This window comes from Agrilus planipennis, unplaced genomic scaffold, assembly GCF_000699045.2.
Source record: "Agrilus planipennis isolate EAB-ADULT unplaced genomic scaffold, Apla_2.0 scaffold184, whole genome shotgun sequence".
Lineage (NCBI taxonomy): Eukaryota > Metazoa > Arthropoda > Insecta > Coleoptera > Buprestidae > Agrilus > Agrilus planipennis.
In genome coordinates this window covers 337,519-356,381 of record NW_020438988.1, presented here as the reverse complement: position 1 = coordinate 356,381, position 18,863 = coordinate 337,519, and the positions used below count along the sequence as shown (strand labels likewise).

The 18,863-nt window shown below is 31.8% G+C and overlaps 2 protein-coding genes across 3 annotated transcripts in view; both read right to left on the bottom strand.

Moving 5' to 3' along the window:
- Positions 1-168: 168 nt before the first annotated feature.
- On the bottom strand, positions 169-4,904 carry LOC112904756 (putative protein TPRXL). 2 transcript variants are annotated; one of them, XM_025975638.1, is made up of 3 exons: positions 4,587-4,674; positions 3,647-3,792; positions 170-475 (listed from the first exon to the last, which is right to left on the bottom strand). In XM_025975638.1, exons 2-3 carry the CDS (start codon positions 3,767-3,769, stop codon positions 191-193), a joined length of 408 nt encoding a protein of 135 aa, XP_025831423.1. In that variant the 5' UTR covers positions 3,770-3,792; positions 4,587-4,674; the 3' UTR covers positions 170-190. The 2 variants fall into 2 exon arrangements, with proteins under 2 accessions (XP_025831422.1, XP_025831423.1); XM_025975637.1 differs by lacking the exon at positions 3,647-3,792 and having other exon boundaries at positions 169-475; positions 4,587-4,904.
- A 3-nt stretch (positions 4,905-4,907) lies between these two features.
- LOC108740576 (dystonin) overlaps positions 4,908-18,863 on the bottom strand; it is a 30,473-nt gene continuing 16,517 nt past the window's right edge. Inside the window, exons 10-25 of the mRNA XM_025975653.1 lie at positions 18,028-18,525; positions 16,249-17,028; positions 16,018-16,188; positions 15,627-15,953; positions 15,248-15,574; positions 13,354-15,195; positions 13,099-13,253; positions 12,869-12,880; positions 11,014-11,696; positions 9,975-10,798; positions 9,565-9,916; positions 8,833-9,334; positions 7,927-7,995; positions 5,722-5,763; positions 4,997-5,074; positions 4,908-4,917 (exon numbers count right to left, since the gene is read on the bottom strand). Of these exons, the coding sequence (XP_025831438.1) occupies positions 4,908-4,917; positions 4,997-5,074; positions 5,722-5,763; positions 7,927-7,995; positions 8,833-9,334; positions 9,565-9,916; positions 9,975-10,798; positions 11,014-11,696; positions 12,869-12,880; positions 13,099-13,253; positions 13,354-15,195; positions 15,248-15,574; positions 15,627-15,953; positions 16,018-16,188; positions 16,249-17,028; positions 18,028-18,525 (6,672 nt within the window). The remainder of the gene's footprint in view (positions 4,918-4,996; positions 5,075-5,721; positions 5,764-7,926; positions 7,996-8,832; positions 9,335-9,564; positions 9,917-9,974; positions 10,799-11,013; positions 11,697-12,868; positions 12,881-13,098; positions 13,254-13,353; positions 15,196-15,247; positions 15,575-15,626; positions 15,954-16,017; positions 16,189-16,248; positions 17,029-18,027; positions 18,526-18,863) is intronic.

The window sequence follows — 18,863 nt, the reverse complement described above, 5'->3', positions numbered from 1 at the left end:
CGTCTGTTTACTCACTACAGACGAAGTAGGCGTTCTGTCAGTAATCGCTCTAGTCAGTTACTAATTGTAAGTTGAAAGGAGTAAGTAAATGCCACAGTTTTATTGCCGACTAGGCCAATTTTGAACGTTCCACCTGCAGCAGCAATACTAGTGGATGCCGATATACTGCCGTAATAAAACAATAAATTTGTTATGGGATCTTACCGGTGCTATCCAAGGACAAGTTTGAACCATGCCTGGAAGGCGGTTTACTTCCTGGTCTGCTACCAGATCTGGAACTTGGACGAGAACTTGGTCTTGAACCACTGGGAGTATAGGCATAGGGAGATCTGTACGAAAATTTCCTTGGTGTTTTTGTGGAGGGTCCTTCTGTATCTGATAGTGATTCTGGGGTGCCTCCTGATAATGATGTTTTGGAATGTCGAGGTGCTCCACTGGAGCTCATTGGTACTGATCTCGCAGATCTTTCTCGTACCTAGAGAAGTATATTAAGTTAAATCGCTTACCCAAAATAAAACATTTTTAACAATCTCGATTAATAAAAATCATGCGAACAGAAAATTTTAAAACATTTCATTTATTTTTTCAGAAATATAAGCAATTTATCCCACAAAAATATTGCTCAAAACTGATTCGTTACGGCAAAGATTAATATTTAATTGTTTAATTACTTTGAACGTTTTAGTAATTATGAAGTGCAGCAAAGACTCGATTATGTAGGTCTCAATATATGATTATCCAAATTATCTACCGCGCTTAAATTATTTTTAAAAGTTATCCTTTCTTAGTCATCCTTTTGAAACCAAACATAACATCATGTATCTAAAATTTGTTTTCTCCCCATATATATTATCTAGATTTTCAATTATCTGTACGATTCTAAAAAGAGCAATCGACCACGCCAATAGAGTCTTTACTGTATATGTATAGTAATAGGTTTTGTACTTCCATGGTTTATTTTATACAAAAATTAAGTCAATAAACACAAACAATCAATTACATATGTATAATAAACACAATACGACTAATGCTACAATAAGAACTAAAAGTAAAAATGCAATTTCTTGTAATAACTTACCTTACTACATTTGATTAAAATTATGAAAATATTATTTAACCTTTTAGACAATTACCAGAAGAATATACGTATACCTACCTACTTGTTTTGGATTTATAAAATAATTTAATCTAAGTCCATCAAAACATACCTCTTACAACTGTAATTATATACCTCCTATAACTTTAATTATACTTTAAAGTTAATAAATAATAACTGAATACCGTTAATTATTATAAACAGTGAATTTATATAGAACCCTTTTGTTTGCAATTTTAAAATTTAATTACCAGATTTATAACTGCAATTTTAGGAGTATAGTCAATTTATAATCTCATGAGCCTTCACATGTGCGAGAGGCGGAACATTTTGAAAACAATGACTCGGCTTTTTACTATGTATAAACAAACCATTTGGTGTTGACAGGAAGGTCATAAATAATAACAATGAATAGATGGTAATATTGACGACAGGTAATTTTCTATATTTAAAACTTTTCGGCTAATAGAATGCATCCTATGAATTTACAAGTTCAGCGTAGTGGCACCCTATGGTAATTTTTAATCATCATCGTCAGTCCTAAGACTGGTTGGATATGCACCTCTACTCTTTCCTATCCTGAGTTAATCTTCGCATTTCGCGCTTACCGTCCCGCACCCGTACAGCGCCACGCTCCAAACATACATTTTTGACAATCTTTTTCGAATTTCTAAATGAACCGTTCGCGAGCATAGAAGTGACTACTTTTTATTCAAGGCGACTCGACCCTGCGCTATCCTCTGCTTTATATTCTACTTCTACTCCTTCCGTTTTGACTTATCTGACTTCCTAAATTTCCCAAAATCAGTCAGTTCTTCTAACATTTCGTCTCCTATCTTTATATTCGCTCTTTCCCTATTTTTTTTCCCTTGCATACCAGTATTTATTAATTAATATCTGAACTTCATCAAAGTTAGGTATTTAAAAATGATATTGTTGAAAAACATTAATTTAAATGAAATATTAGAAATGACATGGACTTGATATTACCCTGCCGAGTAGACTTACATGATATTTAGGTTATTATTTGAAAGCCAAATAAATATAACATTGAAAATAACTGCAGGATCCCTAAATAACAAATGTACTTTACTAACTGAGACAAATAAAAATCTAGTTATCAACCTATAAACAAAAATTAAAAACTTCTAAATGATATTCAATTAAGAGATACAAGAATTAAAAATTCCAAATGATTATAATACTTTGTTGTTGTTAAATATCACCTTTATATCTTTACTCAAAATGACAAAACTATTTTTATTAATTAATACCGGGATTTTTATTTCATAATTTATAATTTTAATTTTTTCATATTAAAATTTGCCATTATACCGAACTTGTAAATTCATAGGATATATTCTATTGGCTGAAAAGACGTTACCTGTTATTAACATTACCACCTATTCATATGGATTTCGTGTCAGCATCCAGCAGTTTGTCTATAGCTCCAAATAAACTGTAAATGACCACGGCCAATATCTTTAAGCAGAAATGATGAAATTAAGGAACGAGCGGAATTTTACGCAATCCAAGACCAAGGTTTATGATATTCTGACTACCTCTATTCACACTAAATAAATATGGAAAAACAATAATTTTATATATATTAATCATATAGTAGCTGTAAATATAAATTATAAAAATATTAACTTTCTTTAAAAATTTATGATTCGCTCCATTTTAACGGTACTTATTTGTTGTTTGTCTAAATTCTTTTTCACTTCCCCTATATTTATTAATCGTATGCAATTTAACAATTTTACTTAGATATAACAATGAAATGTTATACACGGAAAATTAAGAAAAAGTAGATGATTTAAATTTATAAAATCGATTAATAAGTTAGAATATACGAAGTGTACATACCAATGGCAGTTGTGAAAGATACAACAGTTTATGATGATCCGTCTCGGGTCCAATCACAGCCACTGCCAATTTATGGTTATTGAATTAAATGGATATAACTACTACACTACGTCCAATTTTGCAATTAATTAGTAAAATTAACTGCGCTAAATGTATATAAATTAGGCAAGTAGATCTTTTATTTGCAAAATTGGAAACATAAATTAATAAATTTCGAACTAAATAAAGATCTAAGAGGGGAAATGATATGAATATTAAAGAATATTAAGTATAGAACGATCCTATTGTGCAGTGACTTACGAATCGAAATCTTGCAAAAGCTAAACTTAATAATTAAGAAGCTAGCAAACTAAAACTAAATAAACAAAAATACTAAGTAACCACACCACCAAGAAAACACTCCCATTAAAAATTAGTATTCTAATACAAACCATTTCTTTTTTTATTCACATTAAGATAGATTTCTGAAAACCAATATTCAGTATTTAATTTAATAAACAATTAATATTTTTTAAAATCGATTTACATTGATTATAAATTATTATTTCTTGAAAAATTATTTTTATCAAATATCAATCATATTGTTTAAAATTTAACATTGAATAAAAAAAGTATAAATCATCATTGTTTAGCAATCTTGCATTATTAGTGTGAGTATAAAGTTTGTTTTAGTATTATTACCCAGTGAGTAGTGTGCGGGTGGACACGTGCCATATGAATAGTAGGGCCTGAGGTAGAACCCACGTGCATCGGATATGCACTGCCAACTTCTCCTTTCGCACGTAACTTCTCAAATATTGGCATTAACTCTGCTAAGTGCTCTTCGGCTAGAGTAATATGGTTATACTAATTTATTTGGAGGTAGTATTAATCAAGAAATGTATGTGAGTGTGAAATTTATTTAGATGAAGAAAGGAATAATACCATTTATCAACTTCTACCTTTATAAAATAGGTTCATATTTAAATAAAATTAAATATTATTGACTCTCTTTAACTAGTCAATATTATTAAAAAATGTTTTTTGAAGATTTTAGAAACATGAAAACAGAACCAAGTGAATTATAACAGTAGCAGTAGTAAAAAGTTATTTTGATTGATACATCATGCTAAATAAGATAAAAAGCTCTAACAGGCTTAAAATAAACATTAATAAGGAGGCATGCATATTTTATAGACTCTATATCTGAAACATTTCCAATATTTGTGAAACAACTGAATCTCCTGAGGACCACTTTTACAACAACTATTTTAAACTGGTTCTGATAAACACAGAGACACAAATCTAGCGCCACGTCATTTTCTTACCTTAATATTAAATAACTATTCGTAAGTAGGATACGTAGTAAGTTGTTAGTAGAAAAAGTACTTAAAACCTTACCTTACCATGAATTGCTTATATTCCTGTTTGTCATATTTTATTCTCAAATAATGTTTAAAGGATACCTTGATAATCCACTAACATAAGTACATACAAAACCAGTTATTTTATTACAAATGTAATATATTTAAACTAGTATGCTTTAAAATACTTGAAATAAATATTACCGTTTTATGAAAATGATTCCAATACTGCCCGTATAAAAGGTTATAACTGTAAATTAAGTGTACTGTAATAATACCTTAGTGATAGGCCCAGCAGCAGGCGTGCGTAGTGAGCTGCTTGCAGAACCTGAGCCAGGACTTGAAGCTGATGTTTTAGGTTTGAAGGCAGTCATCGTTTGAGACACGCCATCTGCTAGGATGAACTGCTCGCGAAGTTCTATGTTGGTGCGTCCTTTGGCTGCATATGCCAGATGGAGGAATCAGGAATAATTTGTTTGATGGAGAGGTAGAAGAAAATATGAAGGAAATAGTGGTAAAAGTAAAGGTATAGTTGAAGGTGTGCCAGGAAAGAGCAAACAAACAAAATCAAAATAAGCAAGTTGCCATCAAAATAAAAATTAAGTAAAACTAAGCACAACAAACTTTCNATTTCAATAAAAATAATTCCCGTATTACAATAAATGAAGGAACATAATTAATTTTATACCTTCCTGCAGCTGGGAATCGCGGTCCAACATGAGGTAAGTTGGGATCTGGGCTAAGTTCTCGGCCTGGACTAGTACGGCTGTTGGAAAAATAAACATGCAGCACACAAATTACAAAAGAAAAAAAAAAGAAACGGATGCTTTTATACTCAACAACAACTAATAAATGCCTGTAATCTAAATTGAGTAAATATTCTATTATCTATTAGTTACTGTAATATTACAAAAAAATATATCAAATTGTATTATAATTAGTTAAAAATGGGAATAGATGGCTATTTGTGTTTTGATTGTATTATTATGATATACTTTTGTTAGATGTTTGCATATTAATTAGATGCAATTGATGTCTAAAAACATGCACAAAAAGTCAAATTCAATATTAAAGCAACTGAATATAAGTAAAGATTTACTTAAATAATGAACAGAAAATATTACTATTGTGTTGCAGCACCTGCTTCACTCACGAAAAAGTGTAAGACAAAAAACACTTTATATTTTCACAGTCATATTACATTTATGACTAGACATTTTATTGTAATTCTTCAACTAAAATGAACATAAAAAATTATCCTTTTAGGTTTTTCATCGTTCTAACTTATGAGCATTTAACAAAATGTTTGCTTAAGTGAATGAAGAATAAAATATTACAATCAAACAAAAAGTGCTGCAAACAAAATTAAAGATTTTAAATACTACTTTACATAGAAATATATAATTTTCTAACCTTCCTTTGCGGGATGAAAGAAAACTTGCTGATCCTTTGAAGCTGTATAAATAGTAATTGGTGTTAATAAAACAAAAACGGGTGCATCAAAACAATGAACAATTGATTTTTTTGTTAAAAAACATGCAAAACTTCAGCATCACGACTTTCTCAAAAAAATCAACATTTTTACCTTGAAAATGTTTTAAAATGGACCAATTATTAAAAATTTACTTAAAAATTTTGGGGGGAAGGGGGAAGTTTTTTAAACAGAGAATTTTCTATTTCGGTAAATCACACCTACGTGCATATTCTTGCAAATAAAAGGAAAAACATTCATCTCTTCGTTATTGCATTTTCTTTCTAAAATCTTATGATCCTAAGTAATCAAATTATTTTTAATAAAATGATTTTTACTCATTTGACGCGTGATGTCAAAATTTTAGTACAACTGTCAAATGTTAACTACAATCGAAAAATATCTATTTTTTAGCAAAACTTTAATTTAAAACAGCTTCCTCCGATTTTGGGTCATAAGGTAGGAGAGACAACACTAAGTATATTATCGTGGTTATGTACTTTTTATTTAGGAGAATATGGAACTAGGGGTGTGTTTCGAAATATAACCCAGTATACTAGCTAGTGCTGATGACGTTATAAATCGACGCCATATTGTACTGGTGAGACAAGTGTGACGTAGTAGTATATCAAACGAGCGTATGTGCATCAAACTTTAATAACTTTTGGAGCAAAATTGTTGTAAACGAGCACAAACACTATTCTCAATTTGAGGTCATCAGCACTAGCCAGTATGCTGGGTTATATATCAAAACACACCCCAGATGTGTTACCAAAAAAGAAAGTTTTCTCCTTCCATCACTTTTTCATGTAAGGTTTTTGTAATTAGACAGTTTGCTATTTTCAAAAACAAAGTTATGTTTTCCAAAAAGCTATGATATAGTGGCGAAGCGTGGATTTCTGTTACCAGGGCAAACTCTAAATTTGCCTCTCCCCGCATTGTTTCACAATTAAGTTCAGTCATAAACCTGCAAAGCGTGTTAAGGTTAAGCCGAACACTTACAGAATGCGATGCTTTTTTATTTTAGTATGGATTGCAGTGATTTATTAGATACATAGAAAGGAAGGATTAAAGGTGAAGTGATGGAGGATAATAATATAAAATCTGGGTAAAATCACTCCAAACAAACTTTCCTTTGAGTTTTATTCCTGAAGACTGAAATTGTGAGATATCATTGTAAGAATTAAAATTTTACAAAGGCTTTCAATCATTTAACCCGTAACTGCCACCTAATTCTTTCTAATAAATTTCAAAGTACGTTTTTGTCCAAATCATAAGTTTTACATAAAAAATTGAAGTATTTTTGGAAAATTTCATTATGTTTCATTTCCATGAAAAAACGTTTTTTATGAACTTAAGTCAGTTTTTATGCAGCAGTGGTCTCGATTTTTCATGCTTTTTTTAATCAGAAATGTCTAAATAAACACTTAAAGCCCAAAAATTCCACAAAACGCTTAGAAACCTAAAACGCGTTTCGACACCCAAGACGTCATCCTCAGACTAAAAAAATCTAGAATTCTAATTTCACAGATCAACTACAGGTAAGACGTTTTATACTAAACACTTAGTTATAATAACTTTGACACTATCTAGTCAAGTTTTTAATTTTTTATTACTTTTTGAAAACAGTACTTCTTAAAGAATCTTTTTTAATAGAATACTGAATATATGGACGTTATTAGGTGAAGTAGGAATAAGCTGAAAATTAATTTATATGTGAAATGTGAAAATTTTAATTTTACTATAAACACAAGATACATTTTTTTGAAACTTTCCAATTAATAAACAGAGAAATAAAATTTCAATAAAAATAATTCCCGTATTACANTAAAAATCGTATAATACGCATATTTTTACCAACTTTATTACTTTTTTGCTAAGAACAAAAATTTATTGGGTCTTGCCTGTAATGCTACGCGTTCTGAAAACATTATTTCACGCTTCACGGTGTTTTATTGGTTTCATTGAGCAAGTATTAGATGTTAAAAAATTAATATAATACGCTTCTTTCTCTTATTCATTTATTTTTACCATAGTTATTTCTTAATTATTGCACAAACGGCGTCTGATTCTAATCAGCGTGAAAAGTAAAAGCACTGACAACAAAATAAATAATTAGGATTGAGGTGTTAAACTGAAAAACATACCTTTGTTTACGACCAAGTGAACTGTAAATATCAGGTGAGGATTCACGAATGTCATGTTGTGATCCACGACTGCAGTGAAAGGAAAAGAAAATGTGAAAAACATGCAGAAAGTGCAAAAATGAGAATTAAAAAGTTGAAATTATGATAAAGACAAGGTGACGTGTGAAAGAATGGGAGTATACATTTTGATTAACAAATTTTAGTTATGTTGTTCAATGTACTGATTAATATATTGATATTTATATTGGGAGGGTAAACCATTCCTTCCCCTAGTTTTGGGCAGTTGAAAAATGTAAGAGGCAAACCGAACCCATAGTTAAACGAAATAATTAAAAATAAGATTTAATTTTTTTTGGCAACGATAAACTGACTCTTTTTTCCTGTGCGATCATAATAAAAGCATCGTTTGGTGGCTTGGGTAATGTTAGGTTAATCTAGGTTATGGTTGAAAAAAACAATAGAAACGTGAACTACTCCAAAAGAGAGAAAAAAAAATAAAATTTTATTTTTAACTGATTCGTTTAGCTGTGGGTTCGGTTTAGTTGTTTTATTTATTGTTATTTTTTTAAACCTCCAAAACTAGAGAAAGCAATGGATTTCGACCACAACATATAAATTTTTGTATATGTACATACATTCTTAATCGGCACGGTAAACTGCACAACATACTAAAATTTCAAGAGGTGTAGTTTTTAAAGTAAACAATTACCTTTTGATGTAATAGAATAGGTTGCATTATGCAATAAATAACCATAATCAGTTACATTAGTTGTTTGTCAAATAGAAGTTTTATGAGAAAATGTATTTTCATGCTTTTATAAATACTTTTGATGTTACGACACGATTTCAAAAATTAGGCATTATCTACACATAAGAATCAACATTACTGAATTCTTAAATACTTACGTTGGCTTAATTTTTGATAATTTTCTTATATCTTTGCCATGGCCTGCTTTAATTTGTTTGGCTTTGCAAATTCTATCAACTTCAGGTTGTCTTCTTTGCGTATTTTCCATGAATTCTTTGTGATCTGCAATCAGTTGTTCTGTAGCAGGGATGCTCATTGGAAGTTCCTCACGTTTTAAAGCCAACAACGTGTTTTCAAGCCCTTGCAACCAAGCTAATAATTCTTCTAACGATTCATCGAGGTCACGAAGTGACTGCATGTGAGTTGACAGTTTTTGATATCTTTGTGCTACCCATTGTGAAACTTCATCCCATCTGGTCTGTATAATGGTTATCCAATGTTTTATCACGTTCACAGCATCAGGATGAGCTTTTGCAAGCACACTATGAGCTTGTTCTAATGTATAATCCTTTTCTTGTTCTTTTTCATGAAGTTCATGTCTTATTTTTTCTAAGACATCTAACTGAGCATAAGCTGCATTTTCTTCGTCAGGAACATTACCTGTAAAAAACATTCATGTTCTTCAGATCGTTTTGTTATATTCATTTGAAATAAACTAATAAAACATATTTTGTAATCAATAATAAACACAAATCTTAAAAAAAAAAATTAAATGATGCTTTTAGCCAAAATAGATTTTTCAACACATTTATTTTAAGAAAGTTCTATGAAAAATAAAAAGTGAAGCTAAATGTCTTTAAATTATATCCTATATCTCATTAAGTGCATACCAGCAAATCGCAATTTCATTTCAGCATCAGAGAGCCAATCTAGGAGCATATGAACATTCTTGTGCAATCGTTCAGCTTCATGAAGCGCTTCTTGAAGACGTCTTGACTTATGACGTGTGAGATTTGACACAGATTCCCACAACGTATTTAATTCATTTAATTGAGATTTTATAACAGCTTCATCGGATCTGTTTGCCTTGGATACCAATTCTTGGCCACTACGAACAACAGATTCAATTTGCTTATTACGGTTCTCTAGCTCTTTTTCGAGTTGGCGGTGTTGATCAATTAGATGGTTAACCGTATCTAGATCCCCATGAACAGGAGTATCTTCAGAAAGTTCTCCTTTCACCTAAAAATGTAGATAATTATATGAACAATTAAAACTCAATTATACTTTATTAGATTACTTTTTTAAGCCATTGAAGAAGAGCGTCAATGGCATCTTTAAATTGTCCAGAATAAAGTAACGCTTCCTCAAGTTTTCTTTGTCGGTCCACACTTTTATTGCATACTGAATTCCATTTTGCTTTTAAATCTGACAACATTTGTTTTAGAATGGGTTCATCATTCTTTGGTGCTTTATCTTTAAGAGACTTTCCGATTTTCATAGTGTTATCGTAAGTAGCTTGCTTATTGGAAAGAGCCCTTTGGAATTCCTGATGCTTACTCAAATATACCTTAATCCTTTCGGGATTATTGGTGACATCTTCAATAATTTCATCTAAAGATGATTCGGTTTCTTCTAGCCAGTTCATTAGGCCTAACCACGAGTCGTGAAATTCTTTGGCTTCTTTATAACCTAAATCAAGAGCTCGAGTACGTTCTGCAGATTTAGATGCAACCTTTTCCCATCTGTGTTGAACACTAATAAGTAAATTTTTGATTAGAATAACATCTTGTTTTTGACTGAAGTATTTTAAGTGTGTTCCTTTCTTATCTAAGTTTAACATTGTTTCTCTATGTGCACTGACATCCTTTTGAAAAATTTTATGATCTTCGATTTGATGTTGTACTGTATCTAAGACACGTGACACTGGTTTCAGATTAGACAAAACTTTTTCAGAATTTGTGAGCCAATCAACAAATGCTTGAAGGGCATCGTGAAATTCAGTTGCTTCCTTGAGAGCAATTTCAAGTTTTATCTTTTTGTCGTTAGCTCGCGAGGTTACAGAATCCCAACGTTGTTTTAATGTGCGAAGATTGTGTTGCAAGTTAGAAGCAGCATTTGAACCTAAATGAAGAATAGAAAATAATTAAAAATTACAAAATATAGCATTTGAGAGTGCATTCCTTCTTTTAAAGTGAAAACGAATAATTTATGTGAAATTTTGATTTTTAAAAAGTAATGGTTCTAAATCTTTTATATATTTTTTAATCTGCTAATGAAGAGGTCAATAAAAAACGCGAAAAAGTTAATATAATTATTTTAAATAAGCATCTATTTACCTTTCTTTAGGTATTCTTGACCTCTAGCTAATACTGCTTCAACTTTGGGCCTATTTTCTTCAATTTCATTGTAAATTTCCATAAATCGCTCCAATTGTTCACTAGCCGTTTCAGGAAGACCACCCACTGGCTTACTGGCAGTTATAATACCATCAACATCGCCTAACCAACATAGAAGATCTTGAATTTCCGAGTTGAAGTGCTGTGCTTCATTGAGGGCATCTTCAAGTTCACGTTGCCTATCTGCTGCTTTTTGAAGCAACGATCGCCAAGCAGAATTCAATGTATTAAGTTTACTTTGTGTAACAGAAGCCTCATCTGTTCCTTTGCCACTTTCAATAATTTGTCTTCCAGCGTCATTAAGAGTATCTACACTCGTTTGATGAGCCTGCACGTCATTTACTAACACTTTTAATTTTGCTAATTCAATTTCTAGAATTTGAGGATCTCCCGCAACTGGTTTAAGTTCATCAAGAGTTTTATCTGTTTTACTAATCCAAACTAACAGTTCATTAAGTGCGTGTTGGAATTGACCAAGACGCAGTAAAGCATTCTCTAATAAACGTTGACGTTCAACAATACCTCTTAACAAGTCATCCCAGCGTTTGTTAACAGTCGTGAGTGGCTCTTTAATTACCGCGGCTTTATCTGCTGATGTTCTTTCTGTTAATTCTTGTGCTTGCCTGTAAAAAGAAGTTCAGTTTAAAAACTTTTTGCAGTTGTTTTTTGATGGACTTTTTTGTTCAGAAACTTCATTAGTAAACTAAAAAAGAAAAATTTATTGGAAGGATTCAAGTCAAGGGTTGTAAATTTTTATTGATATAAAATCAACACAGACGTTTCGTTTCAAGACTAAAGTTTCTTATTGATAATGTAATTACATTGTATTGTAGTATTTAATATTTACTTTGTTTTATAGTTAAAAAATAATTATTCTCAAATGGTGCGGTTTATATTTTTAGGTGTAAGAATACATTGCAGAATAAAAGCATTAAATATAATAAGATGGGTATATATAAAATAAATAAAACCACAACAATTTAGAGAAGATCAAATCAACAATAAGTATTATAAAACCTGCTTAACATAGTGTTGAGACTCAGCCATATTTTCAATTTTGACAGTATTAAGGTCCTCAAAATACCAAATAATTATAATACTTGTAATAAGCAGATATAAACCAGGGTGGTCAACGAAATTATAGGGTAAATAGCAAATTGATATCAAAAGTGCAACTTCAGTGATAAAGAAATAAATTATGTGTTGTTAATCTGTTGAAGAAAAGAATTACCGTACGATTTATTCGCGCGGACGTACCAACTACTTACATTAATTTTTCTCACACTATAATAATTATCACCTAATGTACAAACCGCATCACTTGGAAGTAATTACTTTTTAACTATAAAACCTATAAATATTTAATACAATACAATTTAATATCATCATTAAATAATAACTTTAATATGATATGATCAGACAAAATGCTTTTGTTAGACTACACAAAGCTCTTCCTATTATAGCAGAATCTTTTCTAAATTGTTATACTTAAGCCAGATCAATTCATGGATGCTGCGACTATTAAAATTTGATACTAAGTCTATATGTAATTAAAGTAGAAATAAAAACTAATCACACTCCAACATGAAATATTCCTATCAATTGATGCTTTTCTTTATGGCATTAAAACAATTAGTTTAAATAAATATTAAATGTTAATGTCTAGGGCACTAGATTATATAAAAGCATCAAATTTGTTTGCTTTAATCAATCGTTGACATATCAAGGCACACTGAAAGCAGTTTAACCACATTTCAAATTACAACATGCAATTGTTTAATTGCTATATTCTTGCCTTGTTAGACTCCTGATGCCCATGATGTGAAGTTCAGGAAGAAAAAGAGGAAATAATAAATTAGTGACAATGGAAAAAATATTTATATTATTGTATTAAATAAATATGTTAAATTCCGAGTAAATGATACTAAATAATTGTAAATACTAGATGTCTTTGAAAAGGGGAGACAAAAGTATAATTATACTTATATTAAAATATGACAAACTGAACATTGCAAAACGTATTACCTGTTTAGCGCTTCTACTTTCACCATATGTGGATCTACTTCAGCTTTGAATTTCTTTAATTGTTCAATTTGTCTCTTGACTGCATCAATATCTGTACCAAGTGAACCCATCTTCTTGAATTTATTTTCAGCTTCATTTAAGAATTCCAGTAGGTTCTAGAATTGAGTGCATATTAATACATTGCATTATAAAAAAAATGTATTAAAGAAAACATTTGAAAGAGTTACTATACCACACATTTTTTTTAATACATACTTGTAATGTTTCATGGAATTCCATTGCTTTCTCCATAGCATCAATGAGGTTTTCTTCTCTTTTAGCATACAAAGCAGTAATGTTATCCCAAGCATTATCCAAATCCTCAATGTGTTTTTTAACTTCTGGTTTATCTGGTTCACCACATAATTTCATTAGCTGCTTTCCGGAAGTTCTGACTTGATCAACTTCTGGTTTGGTTTGATCTATTTCATTTCGAATTTCTTGCAAAGCAACTTGTTGTTGTTGTATTGCTTTAGGTTCAACGGCTGCTGGCTCTTGACTGTTCAATGAGTCTTCAAGATCTTTTAGAGTTGCCATAACTGCATGAAGTTCTTTCCAGAACTTCTGAGCTGCATCCAGTGCGTCATCTAAAGATCTACCACGGTCTGTTGTTGCTTTTTGAACATCATCCCAAAGGCTCTTTAATTTTTCAAGCTTTCGTTTAACATCTTTAACGGCAGGATCTGAAAGATTTCCAGCTTTGTTGATAACATCGTTTGCAGCTCGTTTTACTGCTGCATAGGCTTCCTTTCTTTTACTAAGGTCTCCAACCAAAGCATTATTATCATCAATTTGATCGCGAATTTTCGGTGGATGAGCTGAGATGGGCTCCTGATTTTGCACTTGTTCTGCGGTGTTTGTTAATGCGCGAAGCATGCCTTCAAGTTTATCAGTAAATTGTGAACTTTCTTGTAAAGCTTGTTCCAAAGCCTGCTGACGTTCCCGTAATTCAATTTTCAAAGCTGAGTAACGTTCATTGCAGCTGTCTAACATTTCTTGTACTTTAGCACCATCATCATCATTGCAAATTTTTATAAGAGCTTCACCAGTTTTATTGAGCTTGTCAACAAGAGGTTTATGTTCATTTATTGAATTTAAGAACATTTCGTTGCGATCTTGCTGCTGTGCAATAAGATTAGGGCGAAGGGCTGGCATTGAAAGCATGGACACTTGTTCTTCCATATCACATAACCAATTGGAAAGTCCAGCGTGCGTATCTTGGAAATGTTCTGCTAGTGGAAGAGCCTGTTCCAATATGCCTAGCCTATCTGAACTTAAAGCAGATACAGTATCCATAGCTTCACGCAGATCTTCCATTTTTTCTCTAATAAATGTAGTATCTTCATTTGGAGGACTTTCTCTAAGAACTTTCCTAGCGGTAGCTAGTACATCTCGTACCCTGCCCTTCTGACTGGATATATCATCATTGAGAGCTTTGTGTTCTTTTAGTTGTACACGTATCAGATCAGGCTCGGCGGAAGGTTTTTCTGCATCCCTAATTTGACTTTCTACTTCTCTAAACCAATCCAAAAGTTCGTCTATATCTCCAGTTACTTCTAGTGCTCGTTGTTTTCCTAAATGAATTCGTTCAGCGCGTCTTTGAATTTGTTCAGCAATTGCATCGAATCGTCTATTGTCTCTAGTTACAAGACTTTCTATTGTAGTTGCACCCTCTCCAGGACTAGCTTGACATAGTTGCGGACCTAAAAGATTAATAGCTTCTAGGACTTGACGAAGTTCTTGCAGATCCAATTCTAATCGTGCAATGTCGTTTTCGTGAGGTTCAGCCGACTGCAATATTGCTTCAGCTCCTTGCATCCATTCAACCAATTTATTATGATGATCATGAAACTGTTGCACCAAAGGAAGGAGATCTTGAGCATGTTTTAGAAGATCTGAGCCACGAGATGTGAGTTCATTATAGCGACGTTGTAATGAATCGAGCTTGTCTTTAAGCTGCAATGCTTCGTCTGAAGAAATATGCCGCATTAATTCAACTCCCGCATCAACAGTACTGTCAACGTCTTGTTGGCGTTGAGAAATGTCTTCTGTTAGATTCTATAAAAACAGTAGTAAAGGAAATGAAATATACCAAATATAAATAATTTACAGCTAAATCGTCCATCTGTTCCAAAAGTCGATCAGTGTGCACCGCTAATACTTTGTATTTGCCAAGTCGATGTTCCATTTCATCCATCCAAACTGCTAGATCTTGATAAGTAAGAACTAAGTGTCGTAACCCTTGACGTGAAGCAGTTAAAAGTTGACCAACATTTTCACTTGCTTCAACCAGAGTTCCATATCGATCAGTAACTTCCTGTAATTTATCTGCTAAGGTAGAAGCTTCATCATCTCCAACCAGAGACATTAAATTGGAAGCAATGTCAGTAAGCTCAGTAAAATCTTGTTTTTTATTAAGAATTTCGTTGTGTAAAGCCTAAAAGACGGTAATTAAGAATTTGCAATAACAAAATAAAAATTGTACTAACATCATGCTCTCTAATTCTACTTTGTATTTTTTCTTCATCTGTGGGAATCATTTCCATATCTTTAACTTTGCGTTCACTGCGATCCAACCATTCTTGAAGTGGCAATAATTTATCTTGGAATTGTTTCGCAACATGCATTGCTCTTTCTAAATCAAGAGTTCGTTGTTGAGCTCCCTGAGTTAGAGCATCAAATCGTCCCATAAGATCTTTTAATTGCTTTTCAATTGCTTTACGTTCTTTCGGATCAGCTTCTTTAGCAATTTCATTACCCATATTAAATAAAGATGACATAGAATTTTGGCGGTCCAAAAGCATTTTCTTTAAAAACTACAACAATATAAAACGTAAATGAAATGGTGAAATAACATCAATGTATAGTATAGCGTAGTACCTTCTGTTCTTGGAGTTGTGCTTTTACTACTTTGTAATCAGCAGACGGAGGTTTCTGATTTGCAACTAATTCTTCTGTATCCGTCAACCATTTCTCCAAACCATCAAGTGCTTCTTGAAATTTACCTGATTGTAGTAAACCAACATCAAGTCTTCTTTCTCGGTCGTTAATCTTAAAAAATTCAATACCAAATATGCAAATATAAATTACAACTTAAACCTTATATACTACCTTTTCTTTGAGATCATTCCATCTATCGTTCATCTTCTCTAAATCTTTTTCAAGGGTGGCAGTATCTACCCCCGGAGCAGCAGACTGAACAAGACCTTGTCCTACTTTATTGCAGTTATCAAGTTTCTTAGCTACAGGTTCTATTTTCTTTGCTCTAAACTTTTTAAAATCTTGTTGTTGAACACGAATAGTATCAACTTCAGAGCCTACGGGTTTCATTTTCTTAAGCTCTTCAGAAGCATCTTGAATGTCATCACAAACACTTGCTTGAGCAAGATAGAAGTTCTCTAATTTCTTTAAAGTATTGTCAAGTTCCTGTTCACGGTTACGTGCTCTTTCATCTAATTTACCCAATTGCTTTCTCAGTCCGTCTACTTGCTGTCTTGTTTGAGCAGTGTCAGGAGCAAATCCACTATCAACAAGTCGTTCGCCTGCATTAACTGCATTGTCAACTTTTGTGGCAGCTTTGTCAATTTTTTTTAGAACTTGTCCAACATTATCAATTTGTACCCTTACTGTTTTAAAGTCACGACCAGGGGGCTTCATTCCATCCAATTCAGCTTCGATGGCAGAAAGATTTACTGTTAAATCTTTTACTTGATCATTGAACTGAGTGACAGCAGTAGCTGCTGATTGAAGATCTAAGCATCGATCGTCAACTTTAGCTTGTAATTCTTTAATACGATCGTGTAAATTATCTACATCGTCTTGAAGGTGATTTGCATCGATTCCGTTTGCAGCAGCTTCATGTATTAAATCTTTTGCTTGTGTGCTGCAGGCCTTAAAAAAAAACATTCTTTCATATCAATTTACAAACTATAAATTTTTTTACCTGCGATGGAACGATTTATTATTTATTAATATTTAATTGAACATGATTTTAAAAATTGTACCATATACAGGGTATCTTACGATGATAGCCCATTAGAATTGTTATAAAATTTTGGGGTGTAAATTTTTGGGGATGCTTTCTTTAAATAAAATAATGCCATTCTTGTAGCACTTCCGGTTATACTGGAAGATGCCATCAACTTTTTTATTTTAAATTGAAAACCCTGTATATTCTTTAATTTTCAGAACCTACGCGTTATTTTAGGACTTTTATAAAGCTTCCCATGTCTAGGTCTACTAATGTTAGAGATATTTTACCTTTATCAAAAAAAAAAAGTTTTTTTAATGACTAAATAAAAATTGCATATTTCTTATATTATGCCACCTGAAGTACTGATATTTGGAAGGAAAATAAGGGGATGCCCATCATCTATTAAAGTCACGTTAAAAGTTGTTTAATATTATACAGAGTAATGAAAATTTAATACTGAATTTGTGTAATTTCGAACCATAAAAACTTTTTTTTAATGTATATTTTTCAGATTCAGCTGTAGAATTTTTCACTCTATCTATCCATACTACACTACTCTGTACCCATCTCATTTAGTTTTTCTGTTATTTAAGTTTTTTATTATAAGTAACTAAAATGATCGAATTTCTAGCAAAGATAGCTATGGAATTGCTAGCAAACTTGAAAACAAACAAAAAACAATAGCTTTGTCACCACGTGCTATTATTAGTGGTAGTTAACTATTAACTTTGTTGTCACCATAAGGCACCCAGTATGTATATGTAAGTACAAAAAAAGTAAGAATACTTTTCATAATAAATTAATAAATGAATATCAATGATTTTACATTTGTTTACTATGTATTGTACCTATGTCCTTTCATTTTAAGTAAATAATTTTCCTAGCATTTGTAACAAACATTAGTAACGATTACTTACTTGCAAAGGTTTATTTAATTTTCCAATGTCGTCCCTTAGAACTTTTATTCTATCAAGTAATTTTGGATCACGTGCTGCACCACCAAGGGCATCATGTGATCCTAGTTTATCTTCACACCTTTCGACGTTATGCTGCAGATCACGAATGTTTTCATTGAAATCAACCAACTTTCTTGCTTGATCTTCAAGGGCTTGCGTTCGGTTAATTAAATCATTGTTAAGTCTATCCCAACGTTGTTTCAAAGATGACAATTCATTCTTTACTACATCTTTATCAGTATCACATGAGGTTAAGAAAGTTTCACCTAGTGAACGAGTATTTTCATATTCTCCGGATTTTTTCCAAACATCATTTCGGAAAGCCTGTAATTCTTTAAGTTGCTTTTCAATATGTTTTCGCTTAAACGACGATGGTTTTAATGAATCTAATTTATCTTCGGCTTGTCGAAGCCATGGCAAAAGGGCTTCTAAAGCTTTATAGTATTTTCGACAATGTTCCTAAAACGAGAAACATTAACAACACTACTTTTTGGATAAAAATTGCAAAAAAAGGCAAAAGAATAAATTCCAGTAAGTCAGTTCGATTTAGCTTATAGAGGACTCGGTTTTTTAAATTTGGTCCTACAATATTAAGCAATTTAAAAGATATTAACAAACGAAAACGGCAAAAAACTGTCACTGATCATTAAAACGTATCATTAAAAGACCTAATTTCGATATCCACGAAGTTATTGTGAAATCGGCATTTTTATTTAAAAATCGTTGGTTTTAGCTTATTCGAGGTGGCACTAAACAATTGCAAAAAAATAGACATGTTTAAATGTTTGTTTTTATAT